The sequence below is a fragment of the Ranitomeya variabilis genome, chromosome 3 (genome assembly GCF_051348905.1).
Source record: "Ranitomeya variabilis isolate aRanVar5 chromosome 3, aRanVar5.hap1, whole genome shotgun sequence".
In the NCBI taxonomy this organism is placed as follows: Eukaryota; Metazoa; Chordata; class Amphibia; order Anura; family Dendrobatidae; genus Ranitomeya; species Ranitomeya variabilis.
In genome coordinates this window covers 215,173,633-215,196,853 of record NC_135234.1, presented here as the reverse complement: position 1 = coordinate 215,196,853, position 23,221 = coordinate 215,173,633, and the positions used below count along the sequence as shown (strand labels likewise).

At 45.1% G+C, this 23,221-nt stretch overlaps 1 protein-coding gene across 3 annotated transcripts in view; it reads right to left on the bottom strand.

Moving 5' to 3' along the window:
- RASSF5 (Ras association domain family member 5) overlaps positions 1 to 23,221 on the bottom strand; it is a 176,242-nt gene that overhangs the window by 20,409 nt on the left and 132,612 nt on the right. For all 3 annotated transcript variants that reach the window (XM_077295162.1, XM_077295163.1, XM_077295164.1), the window contains 2 exons: positions 20,892 to 20,996; positions 10,097 to 10,391 (listed from right to left, as the gene is read on the bottom strand). In XM_077295162.1, coding sequence (XP_077151277.1) covers positions 10,097 to 10,391; positions 20,892 to 20,996 — 400 coding nt within the window. The remainder of the gene's footprint in view (positions 1 to 10,096; positions 10,392 to 20,891; positions 20,997 to 23,221) is intronic.

Here is a 23,221-nt window from a genome sequence, read left to right as displayed (position 1 = left end):
ATATCGCTAAAGGCCACCAGAGGGAGCCCAAGAACAAACTCACACAGTACCACTCATGACCACAGGAGGGAGCCCGAGAACGGAATTCACAACAGTACCCCCCCTTGAGGAGAGTCACCGAACCCTCAACAGAGCTCCCAGGCCCATCAGGACGAGCCAAATGAAAGGCACGAACCAAATCGGCCGCATGGACATCGGAGGCGACAACCCAGGAATTATCCTCCTGACCATAACCCTTCCATTTCACCAAGTACTGAAGCCTCCGTCTCGAAATACGAGAATCCAAGATCTTCTCCACCACATATTCCAACTCCCCCTCGACCAAGACCGGAGCAGGAGGATCAACAGAAGGGACCACAGGCACCACGTATCTCCCAACCTATGGAACACATAATGAATGGCAAACGATGTTGGGAGGTCCAAACGAAAAGACACAGGGTTGAGGATTTCCAAAATCTTATAAGGACCGATGAAACAAGGCTTGAACTTAGGAGAGGAAACCTTCATCGGGACATAACGAGAAGACAACCATACCAAATCCCCCCACACGAAGTCGGGGACTCACACAGCGACGGCGGTTAGCAAAGCGCTGAGCCTTCTCTTGGGACAAAGTCAAATTGTCCACCACATGGTTCCAAATCTGCTGCAACCTATCCACCACAGAATCCACCCCAGGACAGTCAGAAGACTCAACCTGACCCGAGGAGAAACGAGGATGAAAACCAGAATTGCAAAAGAAAGGTGAAACCAAAGTAGCAGAACTAGCCCGATTATTGAGGGCGAACTCAGCCAATGGCAAAAAGGTCACCCAATCATCCTGGTCAGCAGAAACAAAACATCTCAAATAAGTTTCCAAGGTCTGATTAGTTCGTTCGGTTTGACCATTCGTCTGAGGATGGAAGGCTGATGAAAAAGACAATTCAATGCCCATCTTAGCACAAAAGGATCACCAAAATCTGGACACAAACTGGGATCCTCTGTTGGACACAATGTTCTCCGGAATACCATGTAAACGAACCACATTCTGAAAAAACAATGGCACCAAATCGGAGGAGGAAGGCAACTTAGGCAAGGGTACCAAATGGACCATTTTGGAAAAACGATCACAAACCACCCAGATGACAGACATCTTCTGAGAGACAGGAAGATCCGAAATAAAATCCATGGAAATATGCGTCCAAGGCCTCTTCGGGACAGGCAAAGGCAAAAGCAATCCACTGGCACGAGAACACGAAGGCTTGGCCCGAGCACAAATCCCACAGGACTGCACAAAGGAACGCACATCCCGCGACAAGGAAGGCCACCAAAAGGATCTCACCACCAAATCCCTGGTACCAAAAATTCCAGGATGACCCGCCAACACCGAAGAATGAACCTCGGAAATAACTCTACTGGTCCATCTGTCTGGGACAAACAGTCTCTCCGGTGGACAATGGTCAGGTCTATTGGCCTGAAACTCCTGCAACACCCGTCGCAGATCAGGAGAGATAGCAGACAAAATCACCCCCTCTTTGAGAACACCAGTCGGTTCAGAAACTTCCGGGGAGTCAGGTACAAAACTCCTAGAAAGGGCATCAGCCTTCACGTTTTTCGAACCCGGAAGATATGAAACCACGAAATTGAAACGAGAGAAAAACAGCGACCATCGAGCCTGTCTCGGATTCAACCGTTTGGCAGACTCGAGATAAGTCAAATTCTTGTGATCTGTCAAGACCACCACACGATGTTTGGCTCCCTCAAGCCAATGTCGCCACTCCTCAAATGCCCACTTCATTGCCAACAACTCTCGATTACCAACATCATAATTCCGCTCGGCAGGCGAAAACTTTCTTGAAAAGAAAGCACATGGTCTCATCACAGAGCCATCAGAGCTTCTCTGCGACAAAACAGCCCCTGCTCCAATTTCTGAAGCATCAACCTCGACCTGAAAGGGAAGAGAGACATCGGGCTGGCGCAAGACAGGAGCCGAAGAAAACCGACGTTTCAACTCCTGAAAGGCCTCCACGGCCGCAGGAGACCAATTCGTCACATCAGAACCCTTCTTGGTCAAATCCGTCAAAGGCTTCACCACACTAGAAAAATTAGTGATGAAGCGACGGTGAAAATTAGCAAAACCCAAGAACTTCTGAAGACTCTTCACAGATGTAGGTTGAGTCCAGTCATGAATAGCCTGAACCTTGACTGGATCCATCTCGATAGTAGGAGAAAAAATAAAGCCCAAAAAGGAAACCTTCTGGACTCCGAAGAGACATTTAGAGCCCTTCACAAACAAGGCATTGGCACGCAGGACCTGAAATACCATCCTGACCTGCTTCACATGAGACTCCCAATCATCAGAAAAGACCAAAATATCATCCAGGTACACAATCATAAATCTATCCAGGCACTCTCGGAAGATATCGTGCATGAAGGACTGAAACACAGAGGGGGCATTAGAAAGCCCAAAAGGCATCACCAAGTACTCAAAATGGCCTTCGGGCGTATTAAATGCTGTTTTCCATTCATCGCCCTGCTTTATGCGCACAAGATTATACGCTCCACGAAGATCTATCTTGGTGAACCAACTGGCCCCCCTAATCCGGGCAAACAGATCGGACAACAATGGCAAGGGATACTGAAATTTGACCGTGATGTTATTTAGAAGGCGATAATCTATACAGGGTCTCAGAGAACCATCCTTCTTGGCCACAAAAAAGAACCCCGCACCCAAAGGGGACGAGGACGGGCGAATATGTCCCTTCTCCAAGGACTCCTTTATATAACTCCGCATAGCGGTATGTTCTGGTACAGATAAATTAAAAAGTCGTCCCTTAGGGAACTTACTACCAGGAATCAGATTTATGGCACAATCACAATCCCTATGAGGAGGTAGGGCACTGGATTTGGGCTCATCAAATACATCCTGGTAGTCCGACAAAAATTCAGGGACTTCAGAAGGAGTAGAAGAAGCAATTGACACCAAAGGAGCATCGCCATGAATCCCCTGGCACCCCCAACTTGACACAGACATTGCTTTCCAATCCAGGACTGGATTATGAGCCTGCAGCCATGGCAGACCCAACACGACAACATCATGCAAATTATGTAGCACCAGAAAGCGAATTACCTCCTGATGTACAGGAGCCATGCACATGGTCAATTGAGTCCAGTACTGAGGTTTATTCTTGGCCAATGGTGTAGCATCAATTCCCTTTAGCGGAATAGGGAATTGTAAAGGCTCCAAGATAAAACCACAGCGCCTGGCAAATGACAAATCCATCAAATTCAGGGCAGCACCTGAATCCACAAAAGCCATAACTGGGTAGGATGACAGAGAGCAAATCAAAGTAACAGACAAAATGAATTTAGGTTGTACAGTACCAATGGTGACAAACTTGGCAACCCTTTTTGTGCGCTTAGAGCATGCTGAGATAACATGAGCAGAATCACCACAGTAAAAGCACAACCCATTCTGACGTCTGTGGTTTTGCCGTTCAACTTTGGTCAGAACCCTGTCACATTGCATAGGCTCAGGTTTCTGCTCAGAAAATACCGCCAGAGGGTGCACAGGTTTGCGCTCCCGCAAACGCCGATCAATCTGAATGGCCAAAGACATTGACTCATTCAGACCCGCCGGCGTGGGGAACCCCACCATAACATCTTTAAGGCTTCAGAAAGACCCTTTCTGAAAATCACCGCCAGGGCGCACTCATTCCACTGAGTGAGCACTGACCACTTCCTAAACTTCTGACAATAAACCTCTGCTTCATCTCGACCCTGAGAGAGAGCCAGCAAAACCTTCTCTGCTTGGTCTACCAGATTTGGTTCCTCATAAAGCACTCCAAGCGCCAGAAAAAAACGCCTCAACATTTAGCAGTGTCGGATCTCCTGGCGCCAAAGAGAATGCCCAATCTTGAGGGTCACCCCGCAACAAAGAAATAACAATTTTGACTTGCTGAACAGAGTCGCCAGATGAGCGAGGTTGGCACCCTACTGGACAGTGGATATGGTGCCCCAGCTGTTATGATCCTGGTGGTAGGATCTCAAACTGACCTGACAAATATACCCTGAGTATATAGGACAAGTTCTGGGGATGTGGGAGCTATACTGACCGCAATCCTGATCCTATCCAAACACACTAAAGGCAGCTGTGGAACGTTACCTGAAAACCTAGACGTCTCGTCACAGCCTGAGAAACTGACTGCCCCTAGAGAGAAAGCAAAGACCTCACTTGCCTCAGAGAAATGTACCCCAAAGTTTTAGATAGCCCCCCACAAATAATAACGGTGAGTCAAGGGGAAAACACAAACGTAGAGATGAAACAGATTTAGCAAATGAGGCCCGCTAATACTAGATAGGCAGAAAATAGATAGGTGTCTGTGCGGTCAGTACAAAAACTATCAAAAGTAAACCACGCAGAGAATACAAGAACCCCCACACCGACTCACGATGTGAGGGGCGCACTCTGCACCCCAGAACTGACCAGCAAGCAAAAAATCACATAAAAGCAAGCTGGGCTGAACTCATTATATAATGAGAAACGGTTTCAAGGAAATAATGAGAAACTGAACAAGCAAACTTAGCTTCTCATAGCAGGAGACTGGTCACAAGGAATATTCAGGAGAGCACGGAATCAGGACTGAATACACCGACAGCAGGCGACATCTAAAGGTGCAGGTGAGTTAAATAGGCCCAGCCTAACAGGAGATGAAACAGCTGAGCCCAGCCAAGACCAGCCATATCGCTAAAGGCCACCAGAGGGAGCCCAAGAACAAACTCACACAGTACCACTCATGACCACAGGAGGGAGCCCGAGAACGGAATTCACAACACCCAGCTCCACGATGGCTTTCCTTGGGAAGCCCTGATAAACTCTTAACCCAGGGGTTTAGCAATATAGTATGTGGAAGCAGAGGGTAAGTAAGTGCCATTCTATGGCTGTAAATTCATCTACTATATAATTGTCTAAGGGTCACTTCCGTCTTTCTGTCTGTCCGTCTGTCTGTCACGGAAATCCCAAGTCGCTGATTGGTCGCGGCAAAACAGCCATGACCAATCAGCGACGGGTACAGTCCGGCGGCAAAATGGCCGCTCCTTCCTCCCCGCAGTCAGTGCCCGCTCCATAATCCCCTCCAGTCAGCGCTCACACCAGGTTAATGGCAGCGCTAACGGACCGCGTTATGCCACGGTGTAACACACTCCGTTAACGCTGCTATTAACCCTGTGTGACCAACTTTTTACTATTGATGCTGCCTATGCAGCATCAATAGTAAAAACATCTAATGTTAAAAATAATAAAAATAAAAAATAGTTATATACTCACCATCCGTCGGCCCCTCGGATCCAGAACAGGCGCTCCTCGCGACGCTCCGGTGACCGCTCCATGCATTGCGATCTCGCGAGATGATGACGTAGCGGTCTTGCGAGACCGCAATGCACTCTTGAGACCGGAGCGCGCGAGGAGCGTTGGTAACCGCTTCGCCTGGATCCGGGGGCCAACGGAAGGTGAGGATATAACTATTTTTTATTTTAATTCTTTTTTTTAACAGGGATATGATGCCCACATTGCTATATACTACGTGGGCTGTGCAATATACTACGTGGGCTGTGCAATATATTACGTGGGCTGTGCAATATATTACGTAGGCTGTGCAATATACTACATGGGCTGTGCAATATACTGCGCGGGCTGTGCAATATACTGCGTAGTCTGTGCTATATACTACATGGGCTGTGCAATATACTACGTGGGCTGTGCAATATACTATGTAGGCTGTGCAATATACTGCATGGGCTGTGCAATATACTGCGTGGGCTGTCCTATATACTGCGTGGGCTGTGCGATATACTGCATGGGCTATGCTATATACTGCGTGGGCTGTGCTATATACTGTGTGGGCTGTGCTATATACTGCGTAGGCTGTGCTATATACTGTGTGGGCTGTGCAATATACTACATGGGCTGTGCTATATACTAAGTGGGCTGTGCAATATACTACGTGGGCTGTGCTATATACTGCGTGGGCTGTGCTATATACTGCGTAGGCTGTGCTATATACTGCGTAGGCTGTGCTATATACTGTGTGGGCTGTGCAATATACTACATGGGCTGTGCTATATACTAAGTGGGCTGTGCAATATACTACGTGGGCTGTGCTATATACTGCGTGGGCTGTGCTATATACTGCGTAGGCTGTGCTATATACTGTGTGGGCTGTGCAATATAATACATGGGCTGTGCTATATACTAAGTGGGCTGTGCAATATACTACGTGGGCTGTGCAATATACTACGTGTGCTGTGCAATATACTACGTGGCCTGTGGAATATACTACGTGGGCTGTGTTATACACTACGTGGCCTGTGTTATACACTACGTGGCCTGTGTTATACACTACGTGGCCTGTGTTATACATTACGTGCGTGGGCTGTTATATACTACGTGGCTGTGTTATATGCTATGTGGGCTGTTATACACTCCATGGGCTGTGCTATATACTATGTGGGCTGTGTTATATACTACGTGGCTGTGCTATATACTCCGTGGGCTGTGCTATATACTCCGTGGACTGTGCTATATACTACGTGGCTGTGCTACATACTACGTGGCTGTGCTACATACTACGTGGCTGTGCTACATACTACGTGGCTGTGCAATATACTATGTGGCTGTGCTATTTACTACGTGGGCTGTTATATACTACGTGGCTGTGCTATATACTACGTGGCCGGCCTCGAAAAATCAGCGACAGGCGCAGTCCAGCCGAATCCTGTGTATTCAATGTATTATTCTAAAATCTTCATAAATAAACTACATACATACTACATACATATTCTAGAATACCCGATGCGTTAGAATTGGGCTAACATCTAGTATTGATATAATAATATACACCAAACCTCAATCCTTCAGTAGGACATCAGATACAGCACAATAACAAAGAAATAGCCAAAAATATGAACTAAAAGTATATCCTCCAGTAGGATATCAGATACAGCATGAAACAATGAAATAGCAAGAGGGGGGTACTTATCATTCAGATGTCATGTGACCTCTACGTGTTTCACCACACGGGTCATCAGGAGGTTGGATGGATGGATATTGCAATATGATGAGGTGAGATCATTCCAATTTTTATGTCATCGTTATAATTATAATGAAAGAATTGGTACAAGGTACGGTATATTTACTTTTTCTCACAGTATAAGTGAGTTATTTGTATGCATGGTGTTATTATCAGATGGATACACATGCAATATTTGGAGATGTTTATTGATCTATATGAGTATGTAACCCTATTTACCGAATATAGTTGTCCTATCTTAAAGGAAACCTGTCCTGTCCTTTTTTTTCTTAAGTAATCTGTCTCCTGTGCATCACTAACACGTTTTTATCATTAAAAACGGCGGTCTGGTCATGTACAAAAAGAACTTTATATAGTTAGATCGTACCTGCTCATTTAGTCATACGGGTGTGCTTCATTATATTCAGTCATGGTTGGTGCTGCCCGCATAATTTGAATGATGTTCTCAGTGTTGCGCAGACATCACTCAAACTGGGACAACTCAAAGTCCTTTGCTTTCAAGTACCATCTATACTTTGATGACACTCAGATCTACCTCTCTGGCCCAGACATCACCTCTCTGCTCCAGTGTCTATCAGCCATATTCTCTTTCATCTCCTCTCACTTCCTAAAGCTAAACGTAGACAAAAATGAACTCATCATCTTTCCTCCATCTCACCTATCTTCCCTACCTGATCTATCTATCACAATAAACATCACACTTTCCCCTGTACCTTACGTCTGGTGCCTCGGAGTGACCTTCAACTCTACCTCATCCTTCAAACCACACATCCAAGCTCTCGCCACCTCCTTCCTCCTCCAACTCAAAAATATTTCCAGAATCTGTTATTTCTTCAATCCTCAATCTACTACAATTATAGTGCATGCCCTCATCATCTCTTGTCTCGACTACTACAATATCCTCTTCAGTGGCCTTCCTGCTAGTACTTTCGCACCTCTCCAGTCTGTCCTTCACTCTGCTGCCTGACTAATCCACCTCTCTCCTCGCTACTCCTCCACTTCTCCCCTCTGCAAATCCCTTCATTGGTTCCCATTTCCCCAATGTATCCAATTCAAGCTACCAACACTGGCCTACAAAGCCATCTATAATCTGTCTCCTCCATATATCTCTGAACTAATCTCCCACCATGTAATCTCCGGTCCTCCCATGACCTCCTTCTCTCCGCCAGACTTGTACGTTCCTCACCCAATCACCTGCAAGGCTATTCCTGATTACCCTCCATCCTCTGGAATCCTGTAGTGCCCCAACACATCCGATTGTCCCCTACATTTGGAACTTTCAAGCGGAACTTGAAAACCCATAATTTCAGAACAGCTTACACCAATACTACAGCTTATACCTCACCAACACCAGAGCTGATGAAACCCCGAACCTACTGTCTCCTTCTCAATTACCCTGTAGAATGTAAGCCTGCAAGGGCAGGGTCCTCTCCAATATGCACGTGTCTGACATTGTTAGTTTATTCATTATCAGTTCTATTTGTGCTTTGTATGTAACCCCTTCTCATGTACAACACCATGAAATCAATAGTGCACTAAAAATAATATGCAAACATGAGAACACTAGAAGGTGCAGTAAAGTCAACCTTATATTTATGAATATACTGTAATGGATCAATGTTCAGTCAAGTTCATATATTCAGACATTGACTGAACTAATGATATTTCAGCTGTCTTGGAGTTGAAATTACATAATGATGATGAGATCAAAACACATTTTAGAAGGATAAAAAATGCATTGTCAGTGTCTAATATTACACTTTGTTCATATCCAAGTCTACATTGCCTTATAGAAATAAGTTTCATGAGAGAGTTCCAATGGTGTGAAGACAAAAAAGACCAAAAGAGACAAATATGTGGTCACTTATGATACTGGTACACCTCCATGCAGATAGTGTATATTCTAAGGGTACCGTCACACAGTGCCATTTTGATCGCTACGACGGCACGATCCGTGACGTCGCAGCGATCGTATGATTATCGCTCCAGCGTCGTAGACTGCGGTCACACGGTGCAATCACGGCGCTGGAGCGATGCCGAAGTCCCCGGGTAACCAGGGTAAACATCGGGTTACTAAGCGCAGGGCCGCGCTTAGTAACCCGATGTTTACCCTGGTTACCAGCGTAAACGTAAAAAAACAAACAGTACATACTTACATTCCGGTGTCTGTCCTCCGGCGTCTCAGCTTCTCTGCACTGTGTAAGCGCCATAGCCGGAAAGCACAGCGGTGACGTCAGACGTCACCGCTGTGCTCGCTTTCCGGCCGGCGCTCACAGTGCAGAGAAGCTGAGACGCCGGAGGACAGACACCGGAATGTAAGTATGTACTGTTTGTTTTTTTTACGTTTACGCTGGTAACCAGGGTAAACATCGGGTTACTAAGCGCGGCCCTGCGCTTAGTTACCCGATGTTTACCCTGGTTACAAGCGAACACATCGCTGGATCGCTGTCACACACAACGATCCAGCGATGTCAGCGGGTGATCAAGCGACGAAAGAAAGTTCCAAACTATCTGCTACGACGTACGATTCTCAGCAGGATCCCTGATCGCTGCTGCGTGTCAGACACTGCGATATCGTATGGATATCGCTGGAACGTCACGAATCGTACCGTCGTAGCGATCAAAGTGTGACTGTGTGATGGTACCCTAAGGAAATAGCTGCCTATTCTAAAGGGGCTTATGACATGGTCAACAAATAATACTAGAATTTTGTTCCTGTATAGCTACAGGAAATTCTGCATCATGACAGTATGACATTCCAAAATGCATTGTGTTTGACTTGAAATGCATCTCCTTGAAAACAACCACTATCTTGATCACTGGCTCAGGCTCCTAGAAGTATTCACTGGCCATAAAATCCAATACAGTTAAATGTAGAGTTACACGGTGACCATTCAAATGAATGTCCAACCATGTCAAATGTGGTGGGATTGGGAGCACCAGAACAGGTATTGCTTTTACTGCCCCCTTCATAAAAGGGAAGTCCTGAGCCCCATTATTTGTGGTATGAGACAAGTAATGATCCAACTCACCTTGTCCATCCTTTTGCATTTGCTTGAACAGTGCAAATCTGAGAGGATCGTCCACCACCTGAAACTTCTGTAGAAGACCCCTGATGACTTCACTGGCTGTTGTTAAACTGCTAATGTGAAGTTGTTTCACAGCATCCAGAGGCAGGTAGAAGGAAGTCTTTTTTTCTGCTCGACTACTTGATGACATAGGTGTCATGGTGATAATGGATGGAGATTCAAGTGTGTCCATTACAGTGACCGGACGTTGAAGCTTCAGATGTACCTTGATGAATCCAGTGTAAGTGCCATCCTCTGTCTGACCGAGCAAGAAAATGCAACACGGGTTATGACTTAGCGAGCCCAAAACCGAACAATACTTTTTATAGATAACATGAAGATAAACAAAATAAACATGAGGTCACAGCGGACAGTATTATTTTACAACTTAAGATTTACCAAAAGTACACATTTCTAGGGGTCTTCCAGGCTTGAAACAAAAGTCTGGGGTCACTCTTTGTGACTGCAGACTGCTGAGTCGTGACAGCGTGTGGTGCGCATGCTGTCATGATTCCCTGTTATTGCAGACATGCACCAACTAGACAAGTCTGGATTCTCTCAATTCATTTCTATGGAGAGAAGCTGAACACATCTGGTCAGCACATAACCGGGAAAATGTATATCGCAAACTTGCAGTTAAGTGACCGCCCCGCGCTCAATATCGCACTTTGTTGTGATTCAGCAGTCTGCAGTCACATACAGTAGACTTTTGTCCCAAGCCTGAACATCCCCTTTAATGGTAGAATACTTGGTAAAACTGATATGAAAAATAACTTAAGATATTAGTAAACAGTGGAATTAACTGTAGCAACCAATGTCAGACTGCTGCTTCCAAGTCAATGAAGATCATGACGTGCATCATTAGAATTATGCTCGTAGTTTTACTTGACACAATACAGCTTGGAAGGGTTTAGAAGGAGAAGAAGGTAATACATTGAGTGGAATGTAGTTTCAAGAAAAATTATCAAAATATGTGTGATCTACTAACTATGTATGAATGTATCAAAAGTGAGAACAGATCTGGTAATAATGTATTTATACCGAGGTATGGACTGTAATAATGGGACATCCACTACTTCTATAGGAAAGAAAGGGTCCACATGAGCATAGACAGGGATTGCTTAGTGTAAGAGCAGTGACACTATGAAACTCTCTGCCACAGGGAGGCCTGAAAAGAAATTATTGCAATTTGAAGTCAGTTGGGAATGTTTCCCCCAGAAGATGAAGACAATGGCTTTTATCTCATGATGGTATCATTTTTCCTTTGAATAAAAAATTGCGAGCAAATAGATTGAATTACATAATAATAATAATTTATTTTCTATAGCGCCAACTTATTCCGCAGCACTTTACATTTTAGAGGGCACTTATACATACAATACAGGGTCAATGAAGGCGGTCTCAAGGGAGCGCTGAGGAAGCAGCTAAGACGGAAGAAAGGGGGGGTGTCGAGCACCACCGCAGCTCCAGCCGAACACCTCCGGGGAGGACAGAAGCAGATACCAGAAAAAAAAAAAGTTTTTGGATTTTTAAACTGGGCACACTAACCCCTGAGGGATTGAACCTAATGATTGAGAAAGCAGCCAGATAAGAACAGCAATCATTGAATAACCTGCCCTTTGGTTTGTTTGGGTGTTGGTTTTATATTTTTATTTTTACACATACAGTATATGCCTTCTTATAAAAATGTATGAATATTTTTAGAAATATTTTATCATCTTAATGTTTTGTTTGTTCTAACTGCATTATCTGTGATTTAATTTTACTTGTGTCTGCTTTGTTTTTTGTGAGTGTCTTTTAACCCCTTAGTGACAGAGCCAATTTGGTACTTAATGACCGAGCCAATTTTTACAATTCTGACCACTGTCACTTTATGAGGTTATAACTCTGGAACGCTTTATCGGATCCCGCTGATTCTGAGATTGTTTTTTCGTGACATATTTTACTTCAAGTTAGTGGTAACATTTCTTCGATATTACTTGCGATTATTTATGAAAAAAATGGAAATATGGCGAAAATGTTTAAAATTTAGCAACTTTGTATTTTTATGCTCTTAAATCAGAGAGATATGTCACGAAAAATAGTTAATAAATAACATTTCCCACATGTCCATTTTACATCAGCACAATTTTGGAAACAAAATGTTTTTTTGTTAGGGAGTTATAAGGGTTAAAAGTTGACCAGCAATTTCTCATTTTTACAACACCATGTTTTTTTTAGGGACCACATCACCTTTGAAGTCATTTTGAGGGGTCTATATGATAGAAAATAACCAAGTGTGAAACCATTCTAAAAACTGCACCCCTCAAGCTGCTCAAAACCACATTCAAGAAGTTTATTAACCCTTTACGTACTTCACAGGAACTGAAACAATGTGGAAGAAAAAAATGAACATTTAACTTTTTTTTGCAAACATTTTACTTCAGAACCATTTTTTTTAATTTTCACAAGTGTAAAAACAGAAATTTAACCACAAAGTTTGTTGTGCAATTTCTCCTAAGTACGCCGATACCCCATATGTGGAGGTAAACCACTGTTTGGGCGCACCGCAGAGCTTGGAAGTGAAGGAGCGCCGTTTGACTGTTTCAATGCAGAATTGGCTGGAATTGAGATCGGACTCCATGTCGCGTTTGGAGAGCCCCTAATGTGCCTAAACAGTGGAAACCCCCACAAGTGACACCATTTTGGAAACTAGACCCCTTAAGGAACTTATCTAGATGTGTGGTGAGCACTTTGAACCCCCAAGTGCTTCACAGAAGTTTATAACGTAGAGCCGTGAAAATAAAAAATCACATTTGTTTTCACAAAAATGATTTTTTCGCCCACAAATTCTTATTTTTACAAGGGTAACAGGAGAAATTAGACAACAAAAGTTGTTGTGCAATTTCTCCTGAGTACGTCGATACCCCATATGTGGGGCTAAACCACTGTTTGGGCGCACCGCAGAGCTTGGAAGTGAAGGAGCACCGTTTGACTTTTTCAATGCAGAATTGGCTGGAATTGAGATCGGATGCCATGTCACGTTTGGAGAGCCCCTGATGTGCCTAAACAGTGGAAACCCCCCACAAGTGATACCATTTTGGAAACTAGACCCCTTAAGGAACTTATCTAGATGTGTGGTGAGCACTTTGAACCCCCATGTGCTTCACAGAAGTTTATAACGTAGAGCCGTGAAAATAAAAAATCAAATTTTTTCTACAAAAATGATCTTTTTGCCCCCAAATTTTTATTTTCACAAGGGTAACAGGAGAAATTAGACCACAAAAGTTGTTGTGCAATTTCTCCTGAGTACGTCGATACCCCATATGTGGGGGTAAACCACTGTTTGGGCGCACCGCAGAGCTTGGAAGAGAAGGAGTGTCGTTTTACTTTTTCAATGTAGAATTGGCTGGAATTGAGATCGGACGTCATGTCACGTTTGGAGAGCCCCTGATGTGCCTAAACAGTGGAAACCCCCCACAAATGACACCATTTTGGAAACTAGACCCCTTAAGGAACTTATCTAGATGTGTGGTGAGCACTTTAAACCCCCAGGTGCTTCACAGAAGTTTATAACGTAGAGCCGTGAAAGTTGCTCTACCCCAAAAGTTGTTGTCCAATTTATCCCGAGTACGCTGATGCCCCATATGTGGGGGTAAACCACTGTTTGGGCACACGGCAGAGCTCAGAAGGGAGGGAGCACCATTTGACTTTTTTAGCACAAAATTGTCTGTCGTGTTTGGAGACCCCCTGATGTACCTAAACAGTGGAAACCCCCCAATTCTAACTCCAACCCTAATTCCAACACACCCCTAACCCTAATCTCAACCCGATCCATAATCCTAATCACAACCCTAACGATAATCACAACCCTGTCAAGGTGAAAATATATTTCCTTATATACTTTTTGTACTTTTATATCTTATACTGTAAAACAATAAGTTTTTCCTATCTGCTTGCAAATGTAACTGTATTTAAAGATGGCTGCCAGTGTTCATTTTCACTTTAGTTTAGTGTCTAAAGGGTTAAGTATCATTTCTTCTGAAATCAAAACTTAAGGAATGTGAAGAAAAGGAGGATCCACCAGAAGATGTCAGAACAAATCAGAAAGACTGAATGCTAGCTTAAACCCCGCCTAATGCACGCCTTCCCCTAACACTCAATATAGTATTGTGTATTCTAAAATAAAAGTCAGTTGCTGTGACCGTTACACACATGTGTGTGGATGCACGGGCATTAACTGAGTTTGAACCAGCTACCTGTCTGACTCATTCTTATCCGGTACCAGATGCCCTGCACACATATTAATTTGGAATGACTGGTGAATGAGGGTATATTGTCGTTACGACCCCGACAACCCTAACCCCAAAACAGCCCTAATCTCAACTCTAACCATAACCCTAATCAAAACCCTAAATCCAACACACCCCTAACCCTAATCTCAACCCTAACCTCAAACCTAACCCTAATCCCAATACACCCCTAACCCTAATCCCAACCCAAACCTTAACCCTAATCCCAACCCTAACCCTAATCCCAACCCTAATCCCAAACGTAACCCTAATCCCAACCGTAACCCTAATCCCAACCGTAACCCTAATACCAACCCTAATCCAAACCCTAACCCTAATCCCAACTCTATCCCTAACTTTAGCCCCAACCCTAACCCTAACCCTAATTTTAGCCCCAACCCTAGCCCTAACCCTAACTTTAGCCCCAATCCTAACCCTAAATTTAACCCTAACCCTAGCCCTAACTTTAGCCCCAACCCTAACCCTAAGGCTACTTTCACACTTGCATCGTGTGGCATCCGTCACAATCCGTCGTTTTGGACAAAAAACGGATCCTGCAAATGTGCCCACAGGATGCCTTTTTTGCCCATAGACTTGTATTACCGACGGATGGCCACACGTCGCGTCCATCGTGCACTGGATCCGTTGTGTTTTGGCGGACCGTCGTCACAAAAAAAGTTCAATGTAACCTTTTTTTTGTACGTCGTGTCCGCCATTTCCGCGCATGCGTGGCCGTAACTCTGCCCCCTCCTCCCCAAGACATAGACTGGGCAGCGGATGCGTTGAAAAACTGCTTCCACTGCCCACGTTGTGCACAATTTTCACAACGTGCGTTGGTACGTCGGGCTGACGCAATGCGACCGCCCCGTACCGACGCAAGTGTGAAAGAAGCCTAAGGCTACTTTCACACTAGCGTTGTACTCGGCCCATCGCAGTGTGTCGGGCCGACGTACCGACGCTAGCGTTGTAAGCTCCGCACAACGGGTGCAGAGGATGCTGTTTTTTCAATGCATCCGCTGCCCCATTGTGAGGTGCGGGGAGGCGGGGGTGGAGTTCCGGCCACGCATGCGCGGTCAGAAATGGCGGACACGTTGCACAAAAAAAGTTACATGTAGCGTTTTTTTGTGCCGACGGTCCGCCAAAGCACGACGCATCCGTCGCACGACGGATGCGACGTGTGGCAATCCGTCGCAATGTGTCGCTAATGCAAGTCAATGGAGAAAAAAAAAGGCATCCTGCAAGCACTTTTGCAGGATGCGTTTTTTCTCCAACGACGCATTGCGACGGAAGCCAAAAAACGCTAGTGTGAAAGTAATAATAATTTAATATAATAATAATAATAATAATTTTATTTATATAGCGCCAACATATTCCGCAGCGCTTTACAACTTATAGAGGGGACTTATACAGACAACAGACATTACAGCATAACAGAAATCACAGTTCAAAACAGATACCAGGAGGAATGAGGGCCCTGCTGCTCGCAAGCTTACAATCTATGAGGAAAAGGGGAGACACAAGAGGTGGATGGTAACAATTGCTTTAGTTATTTGGACCAGCCATAGTGTAAGGCTCGGGTGTTCATGTAAAGCTGCATGAACCAGTTAACTGCCTAAGTATGTAACAGTACAGACACAGAGGCTATTAACTGCATAAAGTGTATGAGAACATGATGGAGGAACGTGATTATGTTGTTGTTTTTTATTAATAGGCCACACAGGGATAATTAGGTTAATGCGTTGAGGCGGTAGGCCAATCTGAACAAATGAGTTTTTAGTGCACGCTTAAAACTGTGGGGATTGGGGATTAATTGTATTAACCTAGGTAGTGCATTCCAAAGAATCGGCGCCGCACGTGTAAAGTCTTGGAGACGGGAGTGGGAGGTTCTGATTATTGAGGATGCTAACCTGAGGTCATTAGCAGAGCGGAGGGCACGGGTAGGTTGGTAGACTGAGACCAGAGAGGAGATGTAGGGTGGTGCTGAGCCATGGAGTGCTTTGTGGATGAGGGTAGTAGTTTTGTACTGGATTCTGGATTGGATGGGTAGCCAGTGTAATGACTGGCACAAGGTAGAGGCATCGGTGTAACGGTTGGCGAGGAATATGATCCTGGCAGCAGCATTCAGGACAGATTGGAGCGGGGAGAGTCTGGTAAAAGGTAGGCCAATTAGTAGAGAGTTACAATAGTCCAGACGAGAATGAATATATGAGACAGTAAGAGTTTTTGCAGAGTCAAAAGTAAGAAAAGGGCGAATTCTGGAAATGTTTTTGAGATGCAGATAAGAAGAGCGAGCCAGTGATCGGATGTGGGGGGTGAATGAAAGCTCGGAATCAAGGATGACTCCAAGGCAGCGGGCATGTTGCTTTGGAGTAATGGTGGAACCGCACACAGAGATGGCAATGTCGGGCAAAGGTAGGTTTGTAGAGGGAGAGAACACGAGGAGTTCAGTTTTTGACAGGTTCAGTTTCAGATAGAGGGAGGACATGATGTTAGAGACAGCGGTAAGACAATCACTGGTGTTTTCTAAAAAAGTCGGCGTGATAACAGGAGAAGAGGTATATAATTGGGTGTCATCAGCATAGAGATGGTACTGGAAACCAAATCTACTGATTGTTTGTCCAATAGGGGCAGTATACAAAGAGAAGAGGAGGGGGCCTAGGACTGATCCTTGAGGAACCCCAACAATAAGGGGAAGGTGAGAGGAGGAGGAACCAGCAAAACAAACAGTGAAGGATCGGCCAGAGAGATAGGAGGAGAACCAAGAGAGAACGGTGTCCTTGAGGCCGATGGAGCGGAGCATAGTGAGGAGGAGCTGATGATCCACAGTGTCGAATGCTGCGGAGAGATCCAAGAGAATTAGCATGGAATAGTGACCATTAGATTTAGCTGTTAGTAGGTCATTAGAGACTTTAGTGAGGGCAGTTTCAGTAGAGTGTAAAGAGCGGAAACCAGATTGAAGAGGGTCGAGAAGAGAATTATCTGAGAGATAGCGGGTAAGACGGGAGTGGACCAGGCGTTCCAGGAGTTTAGAGATGAAGGGAAGATTAGAGACAGGTCTATAATTAGCGGCACAATTTTGATCGAGGGAGGGCTTTTTAAGTAGTGGATGTATGATGGCATGCTTAAATGAGGAGGGAAAAATACCGGAAGTGAGGGAAAGGTTGAATATTTTTGTTAGGTGAGAGGTGACAGCCGGGGAAAGGGACTGGAGGAGATGCGACGGAATGGGGTCGCTGGTGCAAGTGGTCGGGCGAGAAGATGCAAGGAGCCTGCTTACTTCTTCTTCTGTAACTGGTTCAAAGTCAGAGAGTGAACTAGATGCAGTGGGGGAGGGAGGACAGTGCTTGGTATGAAGAGATTGGGAAATGATTTCCTGTCGAATGTGGTCAATTTTTTCTTTGAAGTAATTGGCCAGATCGTCAGCGTGGAGATCTGTGGTTGGGGCCTGCTCTCTTGGGTTGAGTAGGGACCGGAAAGTGTCAAAGAGACGTTTAGGGTTATTGGACAGCGAGGTGATGAGGGTGTTGAAATAGGTTTGTTTGGAGAGGTGAAGGGCAGAGTTGTATGTTTTTAACAAAGTAGCCTAACCCTAACCCTAACCCTAGCCCTAACCCTAAATTTAGCCCCAACCCTAGCCCTAACCCTAGCCCTAACCCTAGCCCTAGCCCTAACCCTAACCCTAGCCCTAACCCTAACCCTAGCCCTAACCCTAACCCTAATTTTAGCCCCAACTCGTCTCTCCTGCCGGCCGGCAGATGGCAGCAGATGGCGGGCGCACTGTGCATGCGCCCGCCATTTTCTTTGCAGAGGAAGAAGCCGGCTGGCAAGAGGAGACGCAGGAGGACCCGGGGACACCAGGTGAGTATGATAGAGTCCCCGAATCCCCCTATTTCTTTGTCCTCTGATGTGCGATCATATCAGAGGACAGAGAATTACAGATCGCTTTTTTTTTTTTTGCGGTCGCCGGTAAACAGTTAATTACCGGCGATCGCAAAACAGGGGTCGGTAAAAACTGACCCCGATCATGTTCTTTGGGGTCTCGGCTACCCCCGGCAGCCAAGACCCCAAAGATCTTCCGGGTGCCGGGCGGTGGGCGCACTGCGCATGCGCCCGCCTTTTTTTCCCAGAAAAAAGATGGCGGCGCCCATCGGGAGCCACGAGGAGCACCGGGGGAGATAGGTGAGTATTGGGGGGCTATTGGGGGCCATCGGGGACACTATTTCTCTGTCCTCCGATGTGCGATCACATCGGAGGACAGAGAAATTAAATGGCAAATCGCGGTGTTTTTTTTGTTGTGACCGCCGGTAAACGGTTAATTACCGGCGATCGCAACTCGGGGGTCGGTAAAAAACCCACGAATCATGTTCTCTGGGGTCTCGGCTACCCTCAGCAACCGAGACCCCAGAGAAAATCCGACTCTGGGGGGCGCTATTCACTTTTTCCACAACGCCGTTAATTAACGGCGCTGTGGTTTAAGTACCCTTAGCGGCCGCCGTTAAAAGGCGTATCGGCGGTCGTTAAGGGGTTAAATTTGTAATCTGACAACAGCGCTGTGATTGGCTATTTATCATTTAAATACTGCCTTCCTGTTTTCTATCAATAAACTCCCACCTGAGGAAGGCAGTGTTTCTGTCGAAACACGTTGTGGTTAAACTTCACCTGGTGTTTGACTCTCCTCCAGTGCTCCTGTGACCGAGTTTTCTTATACATACAATAGACATTACAGCATAACAATAAACACATAGATCAACAAATACCAAGAGGAATAAGGGCCCTGCTCGCAAGCTTACAATCTATGTGGAAAAAGGGGAGACACGAGAGGTGGATGGTAACACTTGCTTTCATTGTTCGGATCAGCCAAAGTGTAATAAATCGGGTGTTCATGTAAAGCTGCATGAACCGGTTATCAGCCTAAGTATGTAACAGTTCAGACACAGAGGGCTATTAAATGCATATGGAGCGCCCCCACTGTCGCAGGGCCGAGGGGTACCCGGTACCGGGCCTCTCTGTCTCGGTTCTGGGATTGTCACGGTGGCTAGACCCGGTCCGTGACCCTGCTGAGGGGCGTCCAGTGAAAGTTGAGAGTGATGATGTGTGGTGCAGGGTGCGATGAATAACAAGGACACAGGGTTGCAGTCTCTTTACCTTTTTACTGAAGGTTTCGAGATACTCAATCCAGAGCACTGTTAACCGGGCTGGCTGAGACCGGCCGGTCCAAAGGCACATCCAGAGTTCCCTTAGCAGGTGGGAATCAGCATCTACCTTCTAGCGCTTGTGTGTTGTAGTACCTCCCTGCTGAGCACCCCGGGATAGTCCTCACAACTGATTCTGTCTGTCTCTGATGTTCGTTCTCTACGTCCCCCAGATGATATGGTTAGGATGCACTCGTATGACGGGGTAGGCCTGGAGTTCTTCCGGGACCCTAGAGTCGCCCCTCTCCCACAGCTGCCTCCGTTGTCTGCTTAGGTGTTTAAGTGAGACAGCCAACCTATAACTGACTGTCCTGCCGTGGTTTGAAGTAATGCTTAAAGTCTCTTACTTTCTCGGCGTTCCGGCCACCGACTTTGCGCTTCAGAAGGATGTTGCCTCGATCTTACGGCACGACTCCTTCTGGTCCTATCACCTCTGCGCTGTATTCCTGTTTCTCACTCCTTCACAATACCCCTCGCTTCTTGTCCTTTCTTAGGAGACTGCCGCTGAAAGCACAGGCACGGATCCGCAACGTTCTTTCTGTTTGCTAGGCCTCTGCCAGGATCCCACCTCTGACAGGTCCTCTCTCGAGCTCTTCCCAGCTCCTTTCTTCCTGACTTCCTGTCCAACCCCCAGTTTTACCCAAGTGTGAGGAGTGGTCTAATAGATAGAACCACCCCCCCTGGTGGCCGGAGTGTGAAGTGTATTGTGGGTGTGTGTTACCTGGTCAGGTGAACTCCTTTAGTGCAATCAGACGTACCATCACTCCCCTTAGTGGCAGAGCAACAGTACTGCAACGACCAGGACTCTGGGGCGCTGCACATAAAGCATGTGAGAGCATGGACATATGTCTGTTTTCAATCATCCCCTGCTTCCATATACTAATGTGGTGCATAATATTTCTGATGGTGTAGGTCTTCTGTGTAGGAAGAGGAAGCGTTGAAGGATACATCAGTATTGTGGACAGTTGGGTTGGTGGTAGAGTCTTTACATCCCCAGGTCCAACATTTCCCGGCCATTATCGTGTCCTACAAACTACAGTTTGCATTTGTGGTTGGATAAAATTATACTGAATATCTGCAAGTCAATGATCATTTACCGACCATTTGCCTGACCCGTGTGATATTGGTCCCATCATTATCTGGAGTATGAAGGGATGTTAGTTTTTCACCTTATTGCCAAATGTTTAATATTAAAAAGCTTATTCTAGAAAACATCCGATTAGTGTAGATCACATTAAACTTTGTATTCATTGATGTCTTTAATGACCATTAATATTTTAGTGTAAAGCAACTTACCATCTTCATAATTAAGCCATTCTGAATCATCACATTAAAGGTTTCTATTCTCTGCCTTAACTCTTGGATACTGGGCTTTTTTTCTTCTTTTGGTTCATCTTGAACCTGTGGGTATCAAAAAAATCATTAATACAGAAAATGTAATGGAGCTGTGGCTTTAGAATGTAGAAAGCACGAACTGTTGAGCCCAGTGATTGGCTGCAGAGGTCATGTTTTCTCTAGCCATGATATCACCACTGCAGCCTGTATTCACTAAAACAGATATCTGATAGGTTTTCTTTAAAACTCGGGTCTTACCATACATTAACTGATAGCTCTGTTTTATGGAAGAGTCAGAAGGCCGTATAACTCTGACACAGATACAGTCTTTAAATTAGGCAATCCACTTTGGAGGACCAGGTGTCACGAGGGTGTCATGTCCCCCTGGAAGACCTGAAGTTAGATGGTCACATTGGGTAATTAATCGAATGGTCTTCTTTAGAGATGGTGTTATTTGTGTTCCATATTAAATGGATTTAGTTTCCTCTGGTGCTGAAGAAGTTAACCACCCTTTCTATGCTGGTCAGAAACATGGTCACTACCTCTTCCTATAAAAACTGGTCAGACCTTCCTGTCCCTGCCAGTGAAAAATTAGTCTTCCTTTGCTCTGTACGAAAGCTAAGTGGTTGGAGTAGAGTTGTTATAGTAATGTTCTGTGGTTTGCTGTAGTAGGTGTGTGTTTATCTCCTGTTCCCTGTTTCCATTTAGTTTACTCATCCCTGTCCCTATTCTCCCTTTTGTTGGTTAATGCTTTTGTATGTTGAAGGTTTTCTGTTATCCTGGTTTTGTCTTTGTGTCTTGTTTACCTTACATTTCTGTCCAATGCCTCATGGGGTGGGGGAGGGGAAAGATTAGGGTTTAACAGGAGCATAGCAAGGTCAGAGACACAGGTCTCTCTACCTTCAAGATTACTCCTGGGACAGGGATAGTTAGGGTCCCAGTTCCAGAGACAGTTTGAGGCCTCCCTTCCTTTCCAAGGACCGTCACAACGTGAGACCAGGGAGAGCTTTTGTGTTTACCCTTTCAACCCTATACAGATATTTTGGTTTTGTAGAAAATGCCCGAGTGTTGCTGCTGGCCACTGTAGTGAGTAGCAGTGGGATGGTTAGCAAGTTAGGCCAAAACCAGAGAGACAGAACCAATGACCGTATCAACAGAAACAAAGCCAACGACAGAATCAGTAGGCAAATGAAAGGTTAAACAATCCTAAATCAAACCTATGTGACCATCCAAGGGTTAAACAACAAGATAAAGGTAGAAATCAGTTATCAGGATGTCAATCAAGTATTTCACCAGGAATGGTATAAACACAATAACTAGCACTGGACATATGACTACTGGATATTTAAATATGATCAAATTTGCAGAAAATGATCTGAAACTGGCTGGGTAGCAGTCTCTCTGCCCAACAGAAGGCAATGGAGTGAGCATGGCTAGGTAGCGACAGTGCCTCCAGAATGTGATGTACCAGTAATGAGCATTGCTGGGGAACGTGCACACCCACCACTGACACAACACATTCTGGGTAGAACTCTCTCCAAAACTGGGAGATGACAAGCTGGGAAGTGAACATACCGCCCAGAGCGTTGGCACCGAACATCGGAGGCTGCTGATGCCAGAACATAGAAAAGTGAATATCAAGCTATGCTGATATCTGAGAACTAGTGAAGACTGCATTGTGCTGGACACACAAACCTCACAACTAGCAAGTATCACTGGCGAGGACAAGCCTACAGTTACGAGCAAAATAACAGCAGTGCGTTTAAAATAACTGAGCAAAAGATGGATCCTCATAATAGCATTTATTTCCATACACACAAAGGCACTGGGAGCATTGCACATGCAATTCCAAATGAAAAACATGAGCAAAATATCAATTTTTAAACTGAAAATAAAGAAAAGAAAAATAGGCTGCTCAAAAAAACTGGAATATTTACAGTATAAACGAAAATGGGTATCCAGACTTAGCTTTTCTGTTAACTACTGAACTAATATTTAACTGTATAACCTTTATTTCTGATAGCTGCTTTGCATCTGTGTGGCATGGAGTCAACTAGCAGATATTCCAGCCCAAGCTGACTGGACTACATTCCACAGTTCTTTTGCATTCTTAGGTTTTGTATCAAAATCACAGCATTTTTGATGTCGCTCCACAACCAGGGTTTTGTCCACTTTCTGAAGTATTAGAGGTTGTTGTCCTGCTGAAACACACATTTCAAGGGCATTTCTTCTTCAGCATAAGGCAACATGACCTCTTCCAGTATTTCAATATATTCAAGCCGGTCCATGGC